At 41.3% G+C, this 22,469-nt stretch overlaps 1 protein-coding gene across 2 annotated transcripts in view; it reads right to left on the bottom strand.

Annotated features, from left to right (window-relative positions):
* Window positions 1-7,602: 7,602 nt before the first annotated feature.
* RAD50 (RAD50 double strand break repair protein) overlaps window positions 7,603-22,469 on the bottom strand; it is a 77,740-nt gene continuing 62,873 nt past the window's right edge. The window contains exons 22-25 of one of the 2 annotated variants that reach the window (XM_090288041.1): window positions 12,465-12,550; window positions 11,779-11,921; window positions 9,346-9,479; window positions 7,603-7,952 (exon numbers count right to left, since the gene is read on the bottom strand). In XM_090288041.1, coding sequence (XP_090144167.1) covers window positions 7,766-7,952; window positions 9,346-9,479; window positions 11,779-11,921; window positions 12,465-12,550 — 550 coding nt within the window. In that variant the 3' untranslated portion in view covers window positions 7,603-7,765. Of the gene's footprint in view, window positions 7,953-9,345; window positions 9,480-11,778; window positions 11,922-12,464; window positions 12,551-15,304; window positions 15,487-22,469 lie in introns of those variants that run through there. The other variant, XM_090288042.1, reaches the window with a different exon arrangement.

Genomic DNA, 22,469 nt, shown 5'->3' with positions numbered 1-22,469 from the left:
TGGAGAAATCATCTGGAATAACCAACCGAACACCAGCTGGAGAGAAGTCTTATAATCACGGAGAGACAGGAAAGGCCGCTACATCACAACGTGACCGGTAGGGAGTGCGGAGACGAGGAAGTGCTGGAAACAGTTCAGCAGCCGGGGGTTCCCCCTGAGAAGGGCAGGGTCTAAACTCCCAGCCGGGCTCCCCAGCCTACAGCAACAGAGTGGAAAGTAAAATAGTATCCAGCTGAGAAAAGCAAAAAGCCACAGGGTTTCTTGCTAGCCGGACAGAAACAGCTGGAGAAAAAGAGCTCTTAAGCAGATCACGTACGAAAATATTTTGGCCCCCACTTACCCTGGGCTCAAGCAGAGGGAAGGCAGAGAGGACTGGAGACCCTTGCGGAGAGTTCGGTGTGGTGGCTTTGAGGGGAGAGCTGGGGAAGTGGCCGACCGGGTCCCAGTGCTGACTCATCCCCAGTACTGCAGGCAGACCATTCCCTCCAAGTGGCATCAGCCTGAGGGAAACAAAAGCCCCGCCTACAGGAATTAAGCTGCCACACCCATGGTCTTTAAGTCTGACAGCTAATCACAGATTGAATAGATTAACAACTAAAGAAGTCAGACAAAGGTAGTAGATCCCTGGAAGCCTCCAACAGGTTGCCTAGGCCCAGACTGGTACATGATCTGACGCCACCAGAGGCAGATCCAGGAAGTGCAGATCATTCTAATAAGCACCAACAAACAATAGGAGTCACAAAAAGGGGGAGACAGAAAAACAACCCCCCATCGAAAGGAAAGGTAGAATCCCCAGAAAGAGTGCTAAATTATAGAGAGGAGCCAACTATCAGATATGGAATTGAAAGCATGGGTTATGGAGAAGCTCAATGAGCTCAGCAGAAACTACAAGGAACTCCAGAAAGACTACAAGGAACTTACTGAGAATTACACCAGCATAAAAAAGGACATGGAAGCTATCAATAAGAGCCAGCAGAAAATGAAGAATACGATCTCTGAATTGAAGAACACAGTAGAAGGAATTAAAAGCAGGCTAGAGGAAGCAGAAGATCGAATCAGCGAGCTGGAGGACAATGTAGACAAAAACTCCCAGACGGTGCAACAAAATGAAAAAAGACTGAACAAGACTGAAGAGGCTCTAAGACAGCTGCAGGACAACATGAAACATAATAATATCCATATCATAGGAATTCCAGAAAGAGAAGAAGAGCAAGGGATAGAAAACCTCTTTGAAAAACTAATGACAGAAAACTTCCCTAACATGAGGAGAGAAAGAGTCACGCAAGTCCAGAAAGCACAGAGGGTCCCAATGAAGATGAACCCCAACAGGCCCACTTCAAGACACATCATAATTAAAATGCCAACATTCAAAGACAAAGAGAGAATCCTAAAAGCAGCAAGAGAGAAACAACTCATAACATACAAGGGAGCTCCAATAAGGCTTTCATCAGATTTCTCAGCAGAAACACTACAAGCCAGAAGGGAATGGCAAAAAATATTCCAAGCAATGAAAAACAAAGGCCTACAACCAAGAATCCTCTACCCCGCAAGGCTCTCATTCAAAATGGAAGGTGAAATAAGGAGTTTCCAAGACAAAAGAAGGCTAAAAGAATACATCTCCACCAAACCAGCATTGCAAGAGATGCTAAAGGGTCTGCTTTAAGAAGATGAAGAAACAGAGAGAGACAGAGAGGAACATGAGTACAAAGGGGGAAAATGACAATGAATAAGTACTGAAAGAAAGAAGGAACTTCTACCATTTGCAACAACATGGTTGGAACTAGAGATTTATGCTTAGCAAAATAAGCCAGGCAACAAAAGAAAAATACCTTATGCTATCAACTATTACAGGAAACTAATGAACGACAAAAACAAATGAGCAAAATTGAACCAGAGGTATGTAAACAAGGAATAAACTAACAGTAACAAAGAGGGAGATGGGAGAGAGAGAAGGGGGTAAGAAGGGCAAGGGTCTAGTCAAAGAACATGTATAAATGACCCATGGACATGGACAGCTGGGTGGGGACTGAATGTGGGAGAAGGGTGGGAGGGTGCAGGGAAGCAAGAGGGGGAAAAAAGTGGGACAACTGTAATGGTAAAACAAACAAAAATTTTACTGGGGGAAAAAAATGAAAATATAAAGAATAGAAATGCAAGTTGAGTGAATATTAGAAGGACAAGGATTTTCCTTCACACTGTATATTTTTCTCCTTATCTGATCCCTCCAGAGTTTGGCATTCTTAACAAGTAAGGACATAAGTTTCTTTGCATAAAACTAATAAGACCAGTTGTTAACAGAGGTTTTTTTTTTTGTTTTTTTTTTGTTTTTTTTAACTAAGACTTTGACTGGAATGTCATGCCTAAAGGAGACATGCTTGGGCTTTGGTTATTACCAAAAAGCCCTGATGAACTGGGATTGATTTTCAAAGGTAATAAAAGTCCACGAGATAAAAGGCCTGGTACTTTGGATGGATGCGCGGTCCATGGCGATCTTTCCAGGGAAGGAATGAAGGTTGTTTTCCTGAAAGATGGCTAGATGGGACCTTAAGGCACAATGGAAAACCAGAAGGACTTGGAAAAGACAGGTGTTTACAGGCAAGGCTGAATGCCAGGTATGTGGTTCTGCTTCTGTGCCTACCCTAAATGTTCCTTGCGTAAGTTCCAGCAAAGCAGAACTAAAGATCATAAGTGATCATTTGCTGCTCTTGTTGTGTTTATGCAAATGAACAGGATAAATTAAAAATGGACTTAATGCAGTCCCTTTAAGGACAAGGAGGGTAATCTTAGGGAGAAAAATCGCGATTCAAGGAAAATCACAATGCTCAGTGGTAGACTATAAAGTAGTGCAGCTAAGCGTCTTTAAAGTTTCATTTAAAGTTCGTTTTCATTTGAAAGTTAAACTATGTCTGTGGCATTATCAAAGATGCTTAATTTACAGGCAAGAAGAATGTCAAATGCCTTGCAACTGGATGTCTTTCCGATAAGACAGTCCTACAGATTTAGAGACTTGTATGTGGGTTATGTTACATAAATTAACGTGTTTTCTGTTTTCAAAGGGCACAAGTCTATGATCTAATTATCTGAGTGATTGTCTGTACGTATAGGCCTCACTTAATCCTGTCTGCATCGCTGCCTCCTGAGACTCAATGGTTTGGCTGAACTAAGTGGCTGGGTTGGTGAAGAATGGGGTGGTCTGTGGGCTTCACTTTAAAACTGGTTTCTCTTTTCTGTCCTAAAGGCTTGGACAGAAAGAGCCCAGAGGTCTGAGAGGGGGGAAACCTAAAATATTTCCCTCAGCCCAAACTAAGTATAATGGGTAAAAGGGTTTTGGACAGGTGAGATGTACCTGGCACACCTTCCTCCAAAGAAGCCCTTCTTTTCCCTAATGTGGGACATTGAAAAATTAATACCTGTCTTTTGTCATCTAGTGGTTATGGATTGAATGATGTCCTTTAACCCTGTTGCCAAATCTGTTGCCTCCAGAATACAACAAGAATGCCAGCCTGTTAAATCAAGCATGCCATTGCCCGGGGACAGCCAACTGACCTGGAGTCTGCACGATCCTTCCCCATGTGGGAAGGCCACCGTCCCCTCCACACCCCCACTCTTATTAGGGATTTCTGGACCCAAGGTAGGTAGGACGACGACCATGTCCAGTTTGAAGCAGCTAGAGGAGCATGAGACCTTCGTCCATTGTCCTTTATAAGATTATAAAGGGTCTTAAGTCTGAGAGGGAGGGATTGTTATTTTTTATTGTTAAAATAATTATTTAGAAAAAAGAATAATATACGGAGTGAGGCAGGAGAGCTTGTATGTACGACCCATGGGCATGGACTTGGGGGGGGATTGTTGGGGGAGGGGGGTGCTGGGCGGAGGGAAGCAAAGGGGAAAAAATTGGAACTATTTTAACAATATAATCAGTTAAATATGTTTTAAAAAAAGAATACAGTACATAGCTAGTATCGTTTTATTTGCATAGAAATTGATTACATACAGGGGATAGTGTATTAGTTTCCTGTTGCTGCTTTAACAAATTACGACAAACCAAGCAGCTTTAAACAATGCAGATTTATTCTCTTATAGTTTTGGAGGTCAAGAGTCCAAAATGAGTTTCACTGGACTAAAAGTCAAGGGGCTGGCAGGGCTGGTTCCATTGGAGGCTTGGAGGGGAAAACTGTTTTCTTTGACTTTTTCAGCTTCTAGTGGTCACTTGTATGCCCTGGCATCTGAGAACACCTGGCCTCCTCTTCTGCAGGCCAGCTTCCTTGGGTCCTCCTTGTAAGGATACTGGTGATTACATTCAGAGCCCACCAGAATAATCCCATCTCAAGATTCTTAGCTCTAATCACATCTGCAAAGCCCCCTATTCACAGGTTCTAAGAATTAAGATCTTGGTATCTTGGGAGGCCACTATTCAGCCTATTACAGGTACTTGAGGACCTTGGAGCTTACCTCCTCCACCCAATTTAAAAAAATTGAATTTGTTGGGGTGACATTGGTTAATACAATTGTACAAGTTTCAAGTGTACAATTCTATAATACATCATCTGCATATTGTATTTTGTGTTCACCACCCAAAGTCTAATCTCCTTCCGTCACCATTTATAACCCCTGTAAGGGCCTTAGAGCTTAATCCTCTTCTAGACCCTGGTTGACAAAGGCTGTCTAGACCACATCCTCATTTGGTCTGCAGATGACACAAAACTGTGACATGTGACTGACAGGCTCTGAATAATCAAACTCTAGAAAGTCTAGCTCAAAAGTATGCTAATTTGATAGCATTCTGTATCCAATACTCGTGAAAGGCTTCAAGATGTCACCTGGTGATTCCAAGAAAAAATGTGACTAGGCTTTTATTAGAAGTGACATCTGGACTTCTGGGCAAGATGGAGGCGCAAGTAGACATGCTTTGCCTCCTTGCACAACCATAAGAAAAATCACAACTAACCTCAAAACAGAAACACCCAGAACTGCGAGAAAACTGAACTGTATGGATGTCTGACAACCAAGAACCCACATTTACCTAGATGGGTAGGAAGGGCTGAGACAGGGAGCCAGGGCAGAGATGACATGTTGTGGCAGCAGCAAGGTGGCAGCTAGAGGAACTAGTGGTCCCACATTCACGTGTGGTGGATAAATATCGAGAGATACCTTGGGAATGAGCGATTGCAGCCCCTGGCCAGACCGTGCAGCCCAGGTTTCCAGTGCCTGGAAAATAAAGCCCTGTAACCTTTGGCTATAAAAACTAGTTGGGGTTGGGGTGGCAGAAGAAACTGCTGTTCTCTCAGGAGAGTCTATTTAAAGGGTTCGCATGATTCTAGAACATATGCAAACCCACCCACTCTGGGAACCACCACCAGGGCAAAAGCTAGAGGGCCACCAGTCACATATGGGATGGGGTGAAGTGACTGGAAATAGGGCAAATGCCAAGCAAGCCTCCAGCAGCCAGGCAGTGGCACTGTCCCCTCTCCAACCCCTCCCCCACAGAGAGCCACAAAGCAGTGAAATGCCACAAAGCGGCAATACCTAGGCTCCGCCCCCATACAACTTAGCAGATGCACCAGACAGGGAATCAAAGCAGCTCTACCTAGTACACAGAAACAAAGACAGGGAGGCTGCCAAATTGCAGAGGCAAAGAAGTATGGCCCAAATGAAAGAACAGAACAAAACCCCAGAAAAAGAACTAAACAAAACAGAGATAGCCAACCTATCAGATGCAGAGTTCAAAACACTGGTGATAAGGATCCTTAGAGAACTCACTGAATATGGCAAAAGCATAAGGGAAGAAATGAAGGCTACGCGAAGTGAAAGAAAGAAAAATCCACAGGGAACCAACAGTGAAGGGAAGGAAGCTGGGATTCAAATCAATGATTTGGAACATATGGAATAAACGGTCAACCAGAACAGAATGAAGAAACAAGAATTCAAAAAAAATGAGGAGAGATGACTCTGGGACATCTCCACAAGTGCCAATATCTGAATCATAGGGGTGACAGAAGAGGAAGAGCAAGAAATTGAAAACTTATATGAAAAAATAATGAAGGAAAACCCCAAATTTGGCAAAGGAAATAGACATACAAGTCTAGGAAGTCCCAAACATGTTGGACCCAAAGAGAACCACACCAAGACACATCATAATTAAAATTCCAAAGGTTAAAGACTATCAGCTGATTTCTCAAATGAAACTTTGCAGGCAAGAAGAGACTGTCAAGAAGTATTCAAAGTGATGAAGAGCAAGGACCTACAACCAAGACTACTCTATCCAGGAAAGCTATCATTTAGAATGGAAAGGCAGATGAAGTGCTTCCCAGACAAGGTAAAGCTAAAGGAGTTCATCACCAAGCCATTATTATATGAAATGTTAAAGGGACTTATTTAAGAAAAAGAGGATCAACACTATGAACATTAAAATGACAATAAACTCACAACTATCAACAACTGAATCTAAAAACAAAACAAAACTAAGCAAACCACCAGAACAGGAACAGAGTCAGAGGTATGGAGCTCATTTGGAGGGCTAACAGCTGGGAACGGGAAAGGGAGAATAGGGGAAATGATGCAGGGATTAAGACAAATAATCGGTAGGTACAAAATAGACAGGGGGAAGTTAAGAATAACACAGGAAAGGGTGAGTACGAACTTATAAGGACTTATATGAACGACTCACGGAGGAACTAAAGGGAAGGACTGCTGGAGGTAAGTGGGGTACTGGGTGGAGGGGACAATGGGGGAAAATGTGGGGAAACTATAATAGCATGAACAATAGACTATATATACTTAATAAAAAAAAGAAGTGACATCTGGAGTGAAATGAGAGGCCCACTCCCCCAGGTCTGGTTGGACCACACTGGGAGCAGGTCCTGACTCCGTCGGGGAGCCCTGCTTGCCTCCCCTCTACAGTGCACACTTGGAGAGCCATGGGGTTGAGGGTGAGGCTGGGAGGATATGCGAGGTAGACACATAGGAGAGTTCAAGCCTCATGCAGGCAGATCAGGCCCCCAGTGAGGGAGACCTTGCTCTTGGTCAGAGCTGTCCACAGGGGGGTGTGCACAGTGGGGGACTTCTCTCTCTCTCTCTCTCTCTCTCTCTCTCTCTCTCTCTCTCTCTCTCGATGTCTGGATGATAACCTACAGGGATGTGTGGGGAGGGCACATGGTGAATACTGAACTTAAGGTTCCCATGAAACCCTAAAGGCTCAATCAACTACTTAAAATCTCAGTTGGGGAAACTGAGGCCCAAAGCAGGAGGTTCGTTGGCTAGATTTATAGAGTGGAGCCATACATTAAAATCTCATTATTTATGGTCATCTTCAGAAAATATTCACTAATAACTCAGTTTTTAAAAACCACATCCAAGTAAATAAATTTAGTGGTAACATTTAACAATGATTTTTAAAAAATGCCAAAACCATAAATCATCAGGGCAGTGAGGACCTACTTCTCAACAATGCTGGGAAGGGAAAGGGAGCAGCTCCAGCCTCGGGAATCCCATATTTGTGCCAGGGAGGGCAGAAGCGAGGCCGAGGCCGGCTGTGCTGCTGCTGAGTCCTGTAGGCCTGTCAGGCTGCCTGGAAGGGGTGAAGTTCAAGAATTAGTCCGAGTCTCATGGGAAACAATTTTAATAATTTTAGAACCTCTCAGACATTCAAAATCCTAGGTACAAAGCTGCTTTTAAAGAACATATTTGCTTATTGACTCAGTTGATACCAGAAATAAGCAGTTGCCTGAGAACCAGTGTTTCTAAGGCAATTAAATCTCAAGTATTTTTAATGAACGTAAGATCCCAGGGAGCTAACACTGCATTTCACAATCTCTGAGCACTGATCAATGTTCTTCTTAATCCTGTAGAATTTCTCCACATATTTAGAACGTCCTAAGAGCTCCACAAAATCTTCATCATGAGTGATCACCAGAAGCTGGAAGTTACGTTGCTGTGAGCGACTTTTTATTATCCTGAAACAATATATTTAGAACATGTTGTTACTAAAGAGCATAAGTAACCCTTTCCTTTATTTGAAAAAGCCACGGAGAACCCTATCAGACACTTGGCCGTGCTGTGTGCAGTGACCAGGCTTTTCCTGTGCTGTGTGTGTCAGACCCAGGAAGTGGGGAGAGGTGGGGGACCCCTGCCTCCAGCCCAGCCAGGGAGGAGTCCCAGCTCCTCTCCAGACAGTGCAGGTGCATGGCTTGACTCTTCCTGTAGGTCTGGCTTATGCACTGGTAAGAATACATGGTTGAGTTTCTTTCAGAACACAAATTTCTTCTCACCACAGCAGGTGGAAACATTCTCCTGAGTTTTCCTCAATCTCTGTGCTGCTCAACTCTAGGAGTCTTATTCCTGAGCCTGGGGTTTTCTTGACCTGTGACTAGTTTTCTCTGGAAGAAAATACTTTATTTTTTTTGTAAAGACAGACTATAGGCAAGGGGAATAACATATGCAAGGCCTGCCGCCACCTTAGGAGCTGTGCCTACTGAGAATCTGCCACCACCAGTCACTAGATGCATCACTGGTATGACACAGAGTCCTGAGTGGGTGTACAGAGAACATTTGTGCTAATTATCTACATGCTGGGGTAACTAAGAGGCTGAGAGCTGAAATTAACTCTGTATCTGTCCCTTGCCTGGAGCTGGACGCACTTTGGTTTCAAAAGCACCAGCCCTTTCTTGCTGGTCATACAGGCCTTTTAGGAGACAGCTGCAGAAAGGTGCTCTGGCTGCCCCATTCTCCCTCTGGCCCAATCCCTGCTATCAGACAGGAAGTATGATGTCTGCCAAGAGTCTAGCTGGAGCCAGGGGCACCTGAAATAGCTTCCTCCTTGAGGGGACGTGCTTTTCCTCTGCCAGCACAGTTCTTTGGCAAGGGCTCCTCTTGCTGCAGCTGCCCTCACCCCAGGTGAACATGGTCAAAGGTGTGTGCAAGTTTACCTTGTCTGGATTGTACTGAGCCACTAACATACTTTTTGAATGAGAGCCGTCTTGCCTCGTCAATGTTGACATGTGTGGAAAGCTGGGGAGCCAGCCCAAAACCACTGTCACCACTCAGAATGTTTTAGCAAGTCACGCTAAGTCTGGTACAGGAGACGGGGCCCAGGTGGATTTACAGGAAAGCCAAGCCAGAGAACTCCCACCATGAGTTTCCCTATGAACACATGTGGGACGTGTAGGATGTGTCTACTGCTGCTGGTCACCAGCTAGTTCTTCTTAAAAACTCTGAATAACTACTATCAAAAGAGAAAGGCACCCAGCTTCTCCAAGGAAGATACATCTAGAGAGGGGCTTCACCACAGAATTCTCTTCATCTGTCTTTAAAATGATCATAACCTGTCCCCAAATTTGAGAAACTTACTCAACCAGAGCATGTGCAAGAGATTCAATGTTTTCTCGGTCAAGATTTGTTGTCGGCTCATCCAAGGCCAGGATGCCGCAGTTCAAGCAGAACGTCTCCGCCAGGGCCAGGCGGATGATGAGAGAGGCCAACACCTGGAAAAGAGCACCAAAGCTGAGCTGTGCCGCACTCACTCAGGAAAGCATGGAGACCTGGCTTAATCCCTGTGGACGGGAAAGGTCACAGGGTCACTGACCTTAGGTAAATCACTCTGTTTGATTTGGGAGAGCAGGCACTGTGATCGGACTCTCATGCCTTCCAAGAAGTGCCAGGTGCATCACTTCAGCTTATCATTTGCAAGAAAATACAACGCTAAAAGCAATGCTGATTCCCCCTTCCCCAAACACATTGGCTATAACAAAACTTGTAATCATAGTTGTGAATCAGAAAGGCAATACAGTACCATTTATCTGTAACTAATAATTTTAATAATGGTATAAAATTCACAACCTTAAAAATTCACAACCTATTTTATTTTCCTGATAAGATTAGAAAACTTGGACATATTACATTTTCCAGAGCCTCAGAGACCTTTTCACTCTTAGTCTTGTCTCTATGTTCTGTGATGCAAAGAGGCACCTGACTTGCATCACACTCCAACCCACACATACGTGTTTCTGTATATAATTTTGAGACAGAAAGACAGATGAATTTCTGGGCCAAAGTATCAGGAGTGCAGAAGTGCGGTATCATTGAAACTCACCTTAAGAAATCCAAGCAAATGAAACCGAGGCACTTTCATGGTTCACAGAAACCTAATACTAAACCCCTCAAGTCCAGCTGAAACCATCTGAAGGTATAAGGGCCCAGAATTAAGAGTGAAGGACAATTCTAGGAAGTCTAAACCACTTTTGTGGAAGCTGTAAATTCCCTCTCCCCTGAATCTGAGAGTGAAGGAGAATCAGCAAGTTAGTTAGTAATCTCAGAGCAGTTCATAGCTTCTCTCGAATGCCCAGGGCAGGCCAGCAGATGGCAGAGGCCAGGGCCACAGCACAGCCCTCTGCACAGGGACTTCCTGGGGCACTGGACTCCCACCGCTGCCACCTCCACCACCACCTACTCAGAGTGGCGTCTAAGGAGGGCCTGGCCCACCTCTACTGAACCATTTGTCTGTCTTCTCCCCCAACACCAGGGAAGCAATTATTGCTAATTAATTTTTATAGTTTAGAGTAGCTACAGGAAACCTACTTTTGTTCAAAAACTATTTTTGAAATTATTTTTAATCCAAAGAAACATGTTTCAAACTATACTTTCCCATTCATAATTACCACTAAAAATCATCAGAGCCAAGTAGGGGATACTGATTAGAGATCACAAATTTGTCATTTTTTTTTTGCAGACTATGATTAAGATAATAATCTGCAGATGCCTTAAATTGGTATAGTTATCTGGGCTGACAACAAAATACATACATGTGTAGAGTGTCTTCAGGTAAAAATCTAAAACTATTTATGAAAATCACTTAGGTAATGTGAGCATCTATTTCTAGAATTTTAAAAATTTGTTAAGGAAATCAAGGGTCCAGAGTTGTTATCAATATAATCTGCTTCCAATCTGAAGGGAGGAAGCTCGAGAATCTGTGACGTATTGGGTATAAACCTGTGCACAGTGAAAGGACTAAGCCCTGTTCCCCGGGGATGCAGGTCCCACTTCCCAATGCTAGACCTTCCTCCTCCTCCTCGTTTGCCCTGTGCGCCATCCCTGCCCTCAGTCATCCTCCCAGAGCCCTTGTGGAGCCAGGAGGCCTGCCCAGCAGCTGATCTCTGTGTGTGGCAGTGGCAGGGGAGAGGTGCCTATGAGTATCATGGCCTTTGGCTCAGAGAGACCTTTCTTTAGCATGGTCTGCAGGCCCCAAGGTGGGGCAGGGTGGTGTTGGGGGACTCAGTCCTATAATGGGACTGCTTTCTCAATGAGGCTCTCATGTACTGTAATGCCTCATCTGGTTCAGCCTGGGATCTGGTTTGCTTATAGTATATGTCACTGATTCTAAAGCACATCTGCCCTCTCGCCCACTCTTCTCTGAAATCAGGAGGCACCTTATAACAACGGCCTTCTTCTTTCTTGGTGGCACATAAAATAGCAGTGTCTTAACTTAACCTCATCAGGAATGCTGTAAAACAACGGCCTTCAGCTCCTTGTTTCATATTTAGTCTACCCTGTGAGAATGTTTCAGGCCCTTCTCCCCAAAGCCTAACTTAACTAATGCTGCAGGAAACACTGGTTAGAAGTGGGGGAGCATAAAGAGGAAAGTGGATCCTGACTCACCTACATGGCAGCCAGGAGCAGCGTAAGGAGCTCCCAGCATTCAATGTGACCTTGGCAATGTGCACTGACAATTGCTTCCCTCTGACAGTTCCCTGGGTCAAGTGGCCCTGAGGTTCCTGCGATACCTGCCTTTTGTCCAGCACTGCACCGTCCACGCATATCCAGGGCTGTGTCCCCCTTAAGCATCACCACGCGGTAGTTGTAATTCCGCCGTTTATCAGAAGCTGATACGTTTTCATCGGCATCAGACCGAATTTCTATATATTCAATATCTGACACAAAAGGAAGAAGGTTTCAGAGGAACCTACACTGTGTGGCCTATTGTCCTTTGCAAACATTATCAAGTAAGCCTAGGAGCAATGAGTGAGGCTGACATTATAGGGAAAGCCCTGGCTCATCTGGAACCCATCTCCCTGGCTGAGAAGATTTGTGAAGATTCCTGGCAAGAAGGAACCCAGATATCCCAACCCTCAGTCTCAGCTCTGCCTTCCCTAGCTCCTCCATTAGCAGTTTCCTCCTGATGGTTTTCTTATCTCGTTTTGCTCATCCCTATTGACACTCCACAGAACCTATTATGTCATCAGCTAAATCTAATGTGCATCGTACCCAAATATGTAAGTCCTGTCAGGCCCTGGAATAGAAACCTTTGCCTTTTGTTCTTGCTACAGGATATTGTCAAGATAAGAATTCTTAGAAAACATCAAAGAGATGTTCAGTAAGGGTCCAGGAGGTAGTACTGGCATGCTGAGAAGCCGGGTGGGGCAAGAGCAGGGACAGGGCTTTGCAAGAGTGCTTGTCCGCACCATGTCCGTTACCTTGTCCACGGTAGGTGCTTCGCCAAAGGTCACGGATGATTTTATTGATTTCTTCCATTTTCATACTGTGAAATTTCATTATTGCTCTAGAAAAAAAGCCATTGGTACTTTAATGGAATAATAATGTGAAATTTATAAGAAAATATACAATAATGTAAGTAAGGTCATAACAGTATCATGAAGTAACTTCCCTGATACTATATCCTACTATTACCATTGAAATAAGAGCTGGAAAAAATAAACAGGACCAAAACCTTGCTGCTTGGCTAGTAATGAAAACTGCCATTTTTCCAGCGCTCCAGGGCCCCTACACTTCCCCATTTTTACTCTTTATGATATGACAAACACTCCCCAATACACACATAAATACTGTGAAAATTTCAGAAAAGTTTTTTAATAGACTTTTTCTTAGGCATAACTTTCTATAGATGCCCACAGACTACAGGAAGACCTGCTGAATGGAAGGGAGTGAGTTAAAGAGGGGTGAGGTGTACAGGGTTCCTTACTCTCTGGGGAAATAGGCAAATCTTTGGAACTGCTGCCTTTTTCTCTTCTATTACTATAAGGTTTACCAAAAGTCAGCCTCTCAGGTTGCTTTTACTCCTGAGATCCGTGAGCTTTTTATCTAGAAGCTTTAGTTCACAAAGGGTGATTTAGAGGTTTAAGCTGAGCTAAACCTCAAAACTTTTTATTTTCCCTTTCTCACTGAAGATTCAGAAATCCTAACTCTAAATATGTACACCTCTCCCACCCCCTTGCAACACTTAAAAAAACTAGTACTTTCTAAACACTAAAAAGAAGGAAAGAAACATTTGTAAAACCAAAAGTAGCCTTTCAGAATCTAACACTATTCTCAGTACTGCCTCCTTTCATCAAAAGGCCCTTAGGTTCTCTGGAAGCAGGTTTATGAACTAACAGATGCTGCACGGTGACAAACAGGCACACATCAGTGCCACAACCATACAAAGGATGTGAGGTGGCCTGACTTCCACTTGCAAGCCTCTTATCTGATATATACAAAAAAAGAAACTGAACGTAATGCTTCTGCCTCTGCATAATCATTTCATGATCTTCTGGTTCACCAGCAAAAGAGAAAGAAATGACTCAACATAAATACATTTTAAATATCAGATGAAGGATTTTCAAGTAATAGACTGGAAAAAAAACCATATGCTGCTTGTTGATGAGAATACAATAAGTCTCCATTTTCTACTTTATGCATCTGTTTCAGCCTAACATTTTATATTCCTTTCAAAGGACAGAGACAAAACTTCTAAATATTTGCTAAACAAACAAACACATACAAAACGTCAGATAATGTTTTTGGGACCAATCATTTAATCCATAGTTTTATATACTATTATAGTCCTGATTTTTCAAATGACTTTTTATTAAAGTTATCATTCCGTACAAGTTAGAAGTCTTCCATAAATAACGTAAGTAAGCATTCCCCATGTGGAGAACAAGCTCCAGGTGGGGCGGGGGTCCCTGGTGCAGACAGCCTCTGCCGCGCTCCCTGTACAGCTGAGGGGGTGCATCCTGGCCACGGGCAGGTGTGCTGAGAGACAGCACTGAGAAAGGTCCAGATGCACCCACAGGTGTGTCAGACGGAGTGGATGCTCCCTGGGCTGTATCCTCTGTCTAGTCTGGAGTTAACAACCCTACTGCGCAACAGCTGCGGATGCTTACAGTAATTATCATGCATTAATCCACTTGAGGGAAGAACAATGATAATAGTGGTTCCTACTGATGAGCAGTACCTTATGGGAGGCACATTTTTTGTGTAAACAATCATACTACCTCATTTAATCCTTACAACAATATTGGGAGAGTCAGGTTTGGTAATCCCCATTTCCCATTAAGAAAACTGAGATTTGATGTAGTAACTCGTTCAAGGTCAGAGAAAAGTGGGTAGAATATTAAGAGCCCTTGAATACGATAATTAAAAATTTAAAAGGTAGTCAAAATGCCATCTTTAAGGCCACCAAGCTCAGACAGTTTTATGAGTAAATGTTATCAAATCTTAAAGGTACACTGTTACACTTAACTCTCAAGTATATAACATATTACATAGCAAAATGAAACATAAATAGAAAGAGAAAAAATGGATAAGCTTATTTTGCTTACGACTAGAAACAAACATTCTAAATAAGATCAAATTTAGTAGAGTATTAAAAACAATATATCATAACCAAGTAATGTTTTTCCCAAGAAAGCAAGAATAACACAACAAAAAATTAAGATGATTCATTGCATTAATGGATTGAAAGAAAAAATTAGATTCAAAAAAAGTATAACACTGAGTTTTGATAAAACCCAGTGAAAAACAGAAGAAAATTTTCTTAATTTGACAAAATGACTCTATCATATATCCACAGAAACATCAAATTAATGTTAAAATATACAGAAGTGTTCCTCCTAAAAATAAGAACATGAGAAAGATGCTTCTTATTATGGTACCCTAAAATAATATCCTAGAGACCCCTAATAATTCAGGAAGACAATTTTTAAAAAGTAGAAGAAAGGGGGTAGGGGGAAGCCCAAAACATGTTATTATTTCTGCAGGTGATATAATTGTGTACTCAGAAAAGCTAAGAAATCAACTGAAAAACTATTAAGACTAATAAGGTGGTCAGAAATAAAATACCTAGAAATTAATGTTTTATTATCTAGTAGCAAAATCCAATAAGAAACAACAGAAAAAAGGATCCTATTCACAGTGGCAATAAAAAATATGAAATATCTAGGAAGAAATCTAACAAAAGGTAAAGGATTTAAAGGGAAAAGGTATACAACTTTACAAGAGGACTAATAGGATTAAATAAGAGACTTACTTATGGGAGAGTCAATACTGTAAAGATGTTCATTCTCCTCAGTCATCCATAAAGTAAGTTCAATCCAAACAAACTCCCAACAAGATTAAAAACATTTTAAAAATGAAATCCATAAGATGACTCTAAAGTTCATATTTCAAAAGAATAATGCAAAAGAATAAAATCACAGTACTGGGACAGGAATGAAACTGAAACAAAACCAAATACATACAGAACTTTAGTTTATAACTAACATTTTAAATCAATAGGAAAGGTTTTAATAGTGTTGGAGAGAAGAGAAACATAAACTTATATCACTATCCTTTATTAAACCTCAAATAAAAGCCAAATGAATTAAAAAGTTGAGTTAAACTATCAGAAGAAAACATTTTTATAACCTTAGGATTAGGGAGGCCCTTCTAAATCGAGAAGCTAGAAATAAAACTAAAGATTTGCCTACCTAAAAATTATAAGTCACAAATAACAGCATAAAGAAAGTTAAAGGACAATGATAAACTAGGAATAACTATTTGTAACATATATGAAAAGGGTTAATATCCAGAATATATATTTAAAAAGTGGTACAAATCACTGAGTAAAAGACAGCCTAATAGAAAAATTGGCAAAGAGATATGGATAGACAATTTCTGGAGAAGAAATAGAGATAGCCGAAGTATGTAAAAATGTTTATTCTCACTAGTAAACAAGGAAATGTAAATTAAAATGAGCATTTTGTGTAACGGATGGGCAAAAATTAAAAAGGCTGATAATATGAAATGCAGAAACGGGTACTTTCATACACTGCTGGTGGATACAAATTTTGTGTGTTTGGAAGGCAATTCGGCAATAACTTAAAAATGTACGTACCCTCTGACCCATTAACTCTATTTCTAAGAAGCTATCTTTCTAGTGTATCTGCACAAGTGTGCAAAGACATACATACATTGTAGCACTATCTGTAATGCAAACATCTAAAAGCTTCCTAATATGTCCATCAGAGGTTAATAAAGTAGGTTAACACCCATTTTATAGATTATGTAGCCATTAAAAATGAGGTCCTTATATATAATGGACATAGAAGATTTTCATCACATGTTAAAAGAAAGAAAAATACCTAGTGTGATACTATTCACATAAAATTTTAAAAGATATATTTCTGTATATATACATGCAAAGGCGCTGTGAGGGAAATGAAAATATGTCACCAATGTACTTCAATGCTAAATAAATGTTAGCATCATGGAAATGAACAAGTCCAACATGAACCGTGTCCTGTGATCTGTATAGTAATGGTATAGAGAGAAGCATAAAGATCTGTAATACAAGGCTGAACGGGTTAAGTGGTGTAAGTCGTACAAAATATTATGGAGTACACAGGAGGAAAAATTACATTTGCTTGGGAAGGGCTTCATCAAGGTAGCATCCCAAGGAGGAGAACCAGCATGGGAAAATGAAAGTTGTCTTAAGGGAACAAAGTGTTCTGTTTGCTTAGAACGCAGTATTGAGAGGCAAAATGTTCAAGGCCAGGTGGAAGTCAGTCCTAAAATGAGCAGGGAATAGAGACCACCACCTTTAAGAAAATTAACCTGGTGGAAGTACTGTATAATGGGGGTGGGAGGGATGAAGAGATGGGGAAACTATCACAGGAACACAGGTAAGAGCAAGGAAGTCTCAGGAGGGGCTGAGGAAAAACAGCAGCTCTGAAACAGTAGGTGCAGAAACCCTGGGAGAACGGATTGCAGGTTAACAAACACAGGCCCAAACATGAACTTCACACACTTTTTTGCACCTGGACTTTGTAAGATATTAACATTTAAGAATGACCTTGAAGGCCCATGACCTCTAGTAAACAATCATTCTGCTGAGGTCAAGAGAGGAATTTCAGGGGCTGGAAACTGTTGTAGGTAAGTGGCTGTCTGGCTATTTGCATCAGCCCCACCACGTGCCTGGAGTGCATGTTGCTCAGTTAAATGCATATACTAACTCAAATGAAGTGCTATCATTTGTGAAAACTGGTTCCCAGAAGAAAATGAAAAGTCTAAGTTCTAAGAATATAGTGGTCTATAATTTATTTGGTTTTATACTTAATCTGAAAGATTTCCTTAAAAATTTCACTAACAATCTGTGGCATTTAATGAGGCTTTAGTAGTATTGATAACTGGTGATCCTTGAAAGTCTTAGGATGTGATCCTCACAAATGACAAGGGCCTACCAATTTCCTGTTTGAAAGAGGGCACCACAAGGCCAGAAAGACAAAAAGACGTGCCAGCAAAACTATCCTGTATGATAACTGTAATGGGAGATACATGTCATTATATATTTGTGCAAACCCATAGAATGTACACCGCCAACAGTGAACCCTAACGTAAACTATGGACTTTGGGTGATTATGACATGTCAGTGTAGGTTCACCAAATGGACCACTCTGGTGAAGGATGTTGATAGTGGGGGAGTCTATGGTTGTTGGGTTGGGGGAGTATATGGGAAATTTCTGTACTTTCTGGTCAATTTTGCTGTGAACCTAAAACTGCTCTAAAAAACAGTCGAGAGAAAGAGAAATCGAAAGAGGTCTGTTTCAGTGTAACTTGTGCAGCTGCAGCCATTGTGTCCCTCCTGTTCCTTTATACAGCCACCTCCTTTAAATGTGAGGCTGACTACACGGTCCTTTAGCACCTCTGTGCACCATGGCTGCTGCCCCAGCAACGAGATGATTTCTCCTTTTTGTTCTAAGCTGTCCAACTGCCTCCCACACTGGGACATTTAATGAAAAGCTTCTGTAAGTTTCTGAATTATCTTCTTCCTAAGTATACATATGTTCTAGTTTGATATCACACATGACGCATATTAGGCCTCCCCAGGACAGTAGTTCAGCGTTTTTATTTTTTTGGTTTTTTTTTTAAGATTTTATTTTTTAGAGAGAGGGGAAGGGAGGGAGGAAGAGAGGGAGAGAAACATCAATGTGTGGTTGCCTCTCGCACGCCCCCAACTGCAGATCTGGCCTGCAACCCAGGCATGTGCCCTGACTGGGAATCAAATTGGCAACCCTTTGGTTTGCAGGTCCACACTCAATCCACCGAGCTAGTTCAGGCTTTTTGCTGCTGTTCTGAGGCCACTTTTTAAATCACTTAAGGAATTAGCCATTGGCAGAGAACTGAACGCCTGAAATGGAGGCATTAGAGAGCAGATATCTAAAGGGTTGGAAAAATATCATCAAAATAGACCAAAACCTCACTTGCCAGGAATACCTTTCTAGGTCCTGCTTCTTTCATTATTTAAACCATCTCCAGGATTTAAGGCACTAAGGAAGATTAGCTACCATTTTACAAAATTTGAATTAATGCTCAAAATCAGAAATGTACATAAAATGGTAAATCTTAAATCAGATTTTCCATCTCAAGCTATTTTACTGAATAAAATATTGATTAAAATGGCCAAATACAAGAATGCCTTACTAATAAAAAATATTAGTTCAGAAGTATAAAAAAACTATTAAGATAATAAAAATTAACCAAGTTGGAAAAAAGCAGAAAAGATTATACTTAACATAAGACATTTTCCAACAATATTACCCTCATCCTTGTATTTAAAATTGTGCACCCTGGTTGGGCAGCTTGGTTGAATTGATGTTGCCCCATCCACCAAAAGGTTGCGAGTTCAGTCTCTGGTCGGGGCACATACAGGAGGCAACGGGTTAATGTTTCTCTCACATTGATGTTTCTTTCTCTCCTTTCCTCTCTCTAAAATCAAGACATATCCTCAACTGAGGATTTAATAAAAATTTAAATTGTACCAAACTTTGAGATATATAGGTTGCTAAAAAATTGGCTATGACCATTGTTATTCATTATTACATTGGATACTCTTCCCTACTGCCCTGATACCCCTGTGAGAACTTCCTGTGTCCCAACATTTAGGTCTGCGGAAGCCCTCTTGTATAAAGGAAATAGCATCATAAGTATCATGTTCTATTGAGTTTCACATCCCCAACTAATGATTTTTCATTACCTGGCCGAACTCAAAACCCCTAATTTGCCAAATTTAAGTTGCACGTTTAAAAGAAAAATGACCTCTTTTTCTAGATAAAACCCTTAAGACTATTAAATTCTTAAAACACACTAGTTTCCTTTAGCCAGACTCCCCCAAAAACGGCTTTTAAAATTCAGGCAATGGTTCAACCACTACTGTAAGATAAACACTTGGTTGAAAAAACTGCACTGAGTGGGAAAAGTCTGGCCCTCTTTGGCTTTGTAATCTACTGGCTTGATGCCACAGGGGCCCAGGCCTGTGAAACTGGCCTGTATTCATGGTGAGGACAAGAACGGTGGCTGTGAGAAGTGAGCCCTGGCTGAGCCCCAGAAGTTAGGGAGCCAAGTTCTGAACAGATTCAGAGTTGGTTGCCTTGAATGCAAAACTGTGAAAGTTACATGTTTCCAGTGAGTCTCAGCAGGTGTGGCTTAATGTGCAGCAGTCCACGTGTGGGGAAGAATGACAGTGGAAGATTGACATAGGGTAGAACAGTGTACTTTGATATATTCTAAAATCATTTAACTTTAATTGGTGTATTCTATTAAGGGGCAAGGAATAATATATTCTCAATGATGAATCTTTTCCCCCTTCTTAGCCAGTGTGTCTCTGACCATTGGCAATGCCTATAATCAGCGATGTTTTTAGATGATTACTAATAACAGATGGTAATCAGTTCTTCTTGAAAATGCATTGCTAATTTCCTGTGTTACCTTAAATAGACAGCTAAATGCAACAATTACACTGAGTGCATGCTTCATTCTAAGAGGTGAAACAATGAGGGAAATTTTGGACCTCACATTCTTCTAGGTGAGAAGGCAAATTTAAAGCTCATAGTATAAACCTGAAGAAGGCCATTGGTTGCAAGCGGAAGCTAACCCAGACTCAATTTGGGGGAAATCTGTACCACTTCTTTCCTTCTCATTTAGTAGAATCCATTTGATTACCAGATAACAGACCTCAGTACACAGCTGGGCTTGGTTCCTTCAGTGAGCCGGACTGCTGGGAAGCACCCTGTACCCCTGCTCCCACAGTCCCCTCACATGCCTCATCTGGCTCAGTGCGATGCCTCTGAGATAGAGGCACTTTTCTCTACAGAGATGCCCTTTCTTCCTTATTCAAGGCCCAGGGCAACACAGACTAGGGGGCACCTGCCATGGTCTCCCCTGCTGGACTGTTAGCAGTTTGCAGGAGGAACAGCGTATGATGTCTCTGTCTTTCCAGAGCCTGACAAAAGAAGACGGAACAGGGATTTTGGAGTGAATGTGTGCCTTCGGAGGAAATTCCTCTTCTTCTGGCTGTCCTGGCTCGCAGGATCTGCAGGGATAGCTGGAGGGCTCCTAACTGCACTTTTCCATTCAGTCAGTGCACATGAAACCAGGTCTGCAGGTCAGTGACTGAGTAAGAGGAAGAGTTACCTTATAGCAGAATATGTGCAAGTAAAATTTAAAACCTAGCTCTCTAACTGGGCCCCTCAAGCTATCACCCCATTTTTCTGCTCCCCTTCACAGAAGAAGGTTTTGTAAGAATTGTCTATACTGTCTGTCTCCATTTCTTTAACCCATCTTTTCCTCATCCAACTTCAAGGCTTCAGTTCTAACCAAGCCACTGAGATGCTCCTCAAAGTCATTAACAACCTCCATTTTGTCAAATTCAAGGGTCTGGTCATTTTTTTCCCCCTTAAATTTCAGTGAGTTTGTGATTTAAAAAAATTTTTTTAAAAATTATAGTTGACATACAATACTATATTACTTTCAGATATACAACAACAGTGATTAGCCACATACCTTATGATTTATATAACCGCATGATTACTTCTATAACTGGCAGTTTGTTTTCTTACATTTGCAGTCCCTGATTTCTAATGCTGCTGAACATCTTTTCATGTTTGATTGTTGTTTCCTCTCGGAAACATTTGTGTCTTTTACCCATTTTTAATGTATTATTGGTCATTAATCCAATTGGTCATTACATTCTTAATCCCCTTCACCTTTTTCACCCATCTGCCCCACCCCCTCCCATTTAACAACTATCAGCTTGTTCTTTGTATTTATGCATTTGTTCTTGTTCTGTATGTTTATTTTGTTTTTTAGATTCCATATATAAGTGAAATCATATGGTATTTATCTTTCTCTGACTTATTTCACTTAGAATAACACACTCTAGGTGCATCCATGTTGTTGCAAATGGCAAGTTTTCATGCTTTTTTAAGGCTTAGTAAAATTCCATTGCATATATGTACCATATCCTTTTTATCCATTCATTTATTGATGGACACCTAGATGGCTTCCCTATCTTGCTTATTGTAAAGAATGCTGCAATGCACATAGGTGTGCATATATCTTTTCGAATTACTGTTTTGAATTTCTTTGGATAAATACCCAAAAGTGGGACTGCTGGGTCATACAGCAGTTCTATTTTTAATTTTTCTGAGGACCCTCCATATTGTTTTCCACAGTGGCTGCACCAATTTGCAATCCCACCAGCAGTGCATGAGGGCTCCTTTTTCTCCATCCTCACATCCCACTCATCAGCGGGACCTTGAAAGTTTAGCTATACTTGTTAATTTCCACACAGTAATAAGTTCCAAGTGACACAGATAATGCTGCTCCAAAACCACTTTGAGAATCAATGTATTTGTTTTTAAAATATGCATGTTAAAAATTTAAAGGTAAACAACTAAATAACAAAAGTAGAATATATCCGTTACAACCCAAAGAAGGGAAAAAGGAGGAATAAAGAAAAATTCCACAGAAGACAAGAAAGTAGAAAAAAAGATACAACTCTTTTAAATAATCAATCACTATGAACTGAAAGTACAAAATTCACTACATAAAAGAACGAAGTTCTATTTATGTAGAACGCATTATACAGGTGCAGTAAGTAAGGCAGTCTAGGCAATGGCTCATGGACTCTATGACCAATGAACAGAACAGAAAACGCAGACTGACCCACACACATGTGGGATTCTGACAGGTGACGTGAGCGACACTGAAGATCAATAAGAAAAGAGGAGACTCCTCACTAAACAGAGCCAGGATGAGTGGTCAGCCATAAGGGAAAAAATGGAACTGAATTCCTGCCTCACATTGAACATAAAATTCAGCTTAGGATTAAACACTTAAATGTATTTAAATGTGAAAAGCAAAACTTTAAAACTCTGAGAGGA

This window comes from Furipterus horrens, unplaced genomic scaffold, assembly GCF_987537825.1.
Source record: "Furipterus horrens unplaced genomic scaffold, mFurHor1.1.pri manual_scaffold_10, whole genome shotgun sequence".
In the NCBI taxonomy this organism is placed as follows: domain Eukaryota; kingdom Metazoa; phylum Chordata; class Mammalia; order Chiroptera; family Furipteridae; genus Furipterus; species Furipterus horrens.
This window is presented reverse-complemented; position numbering and strand designations above follow the sequence as displayed.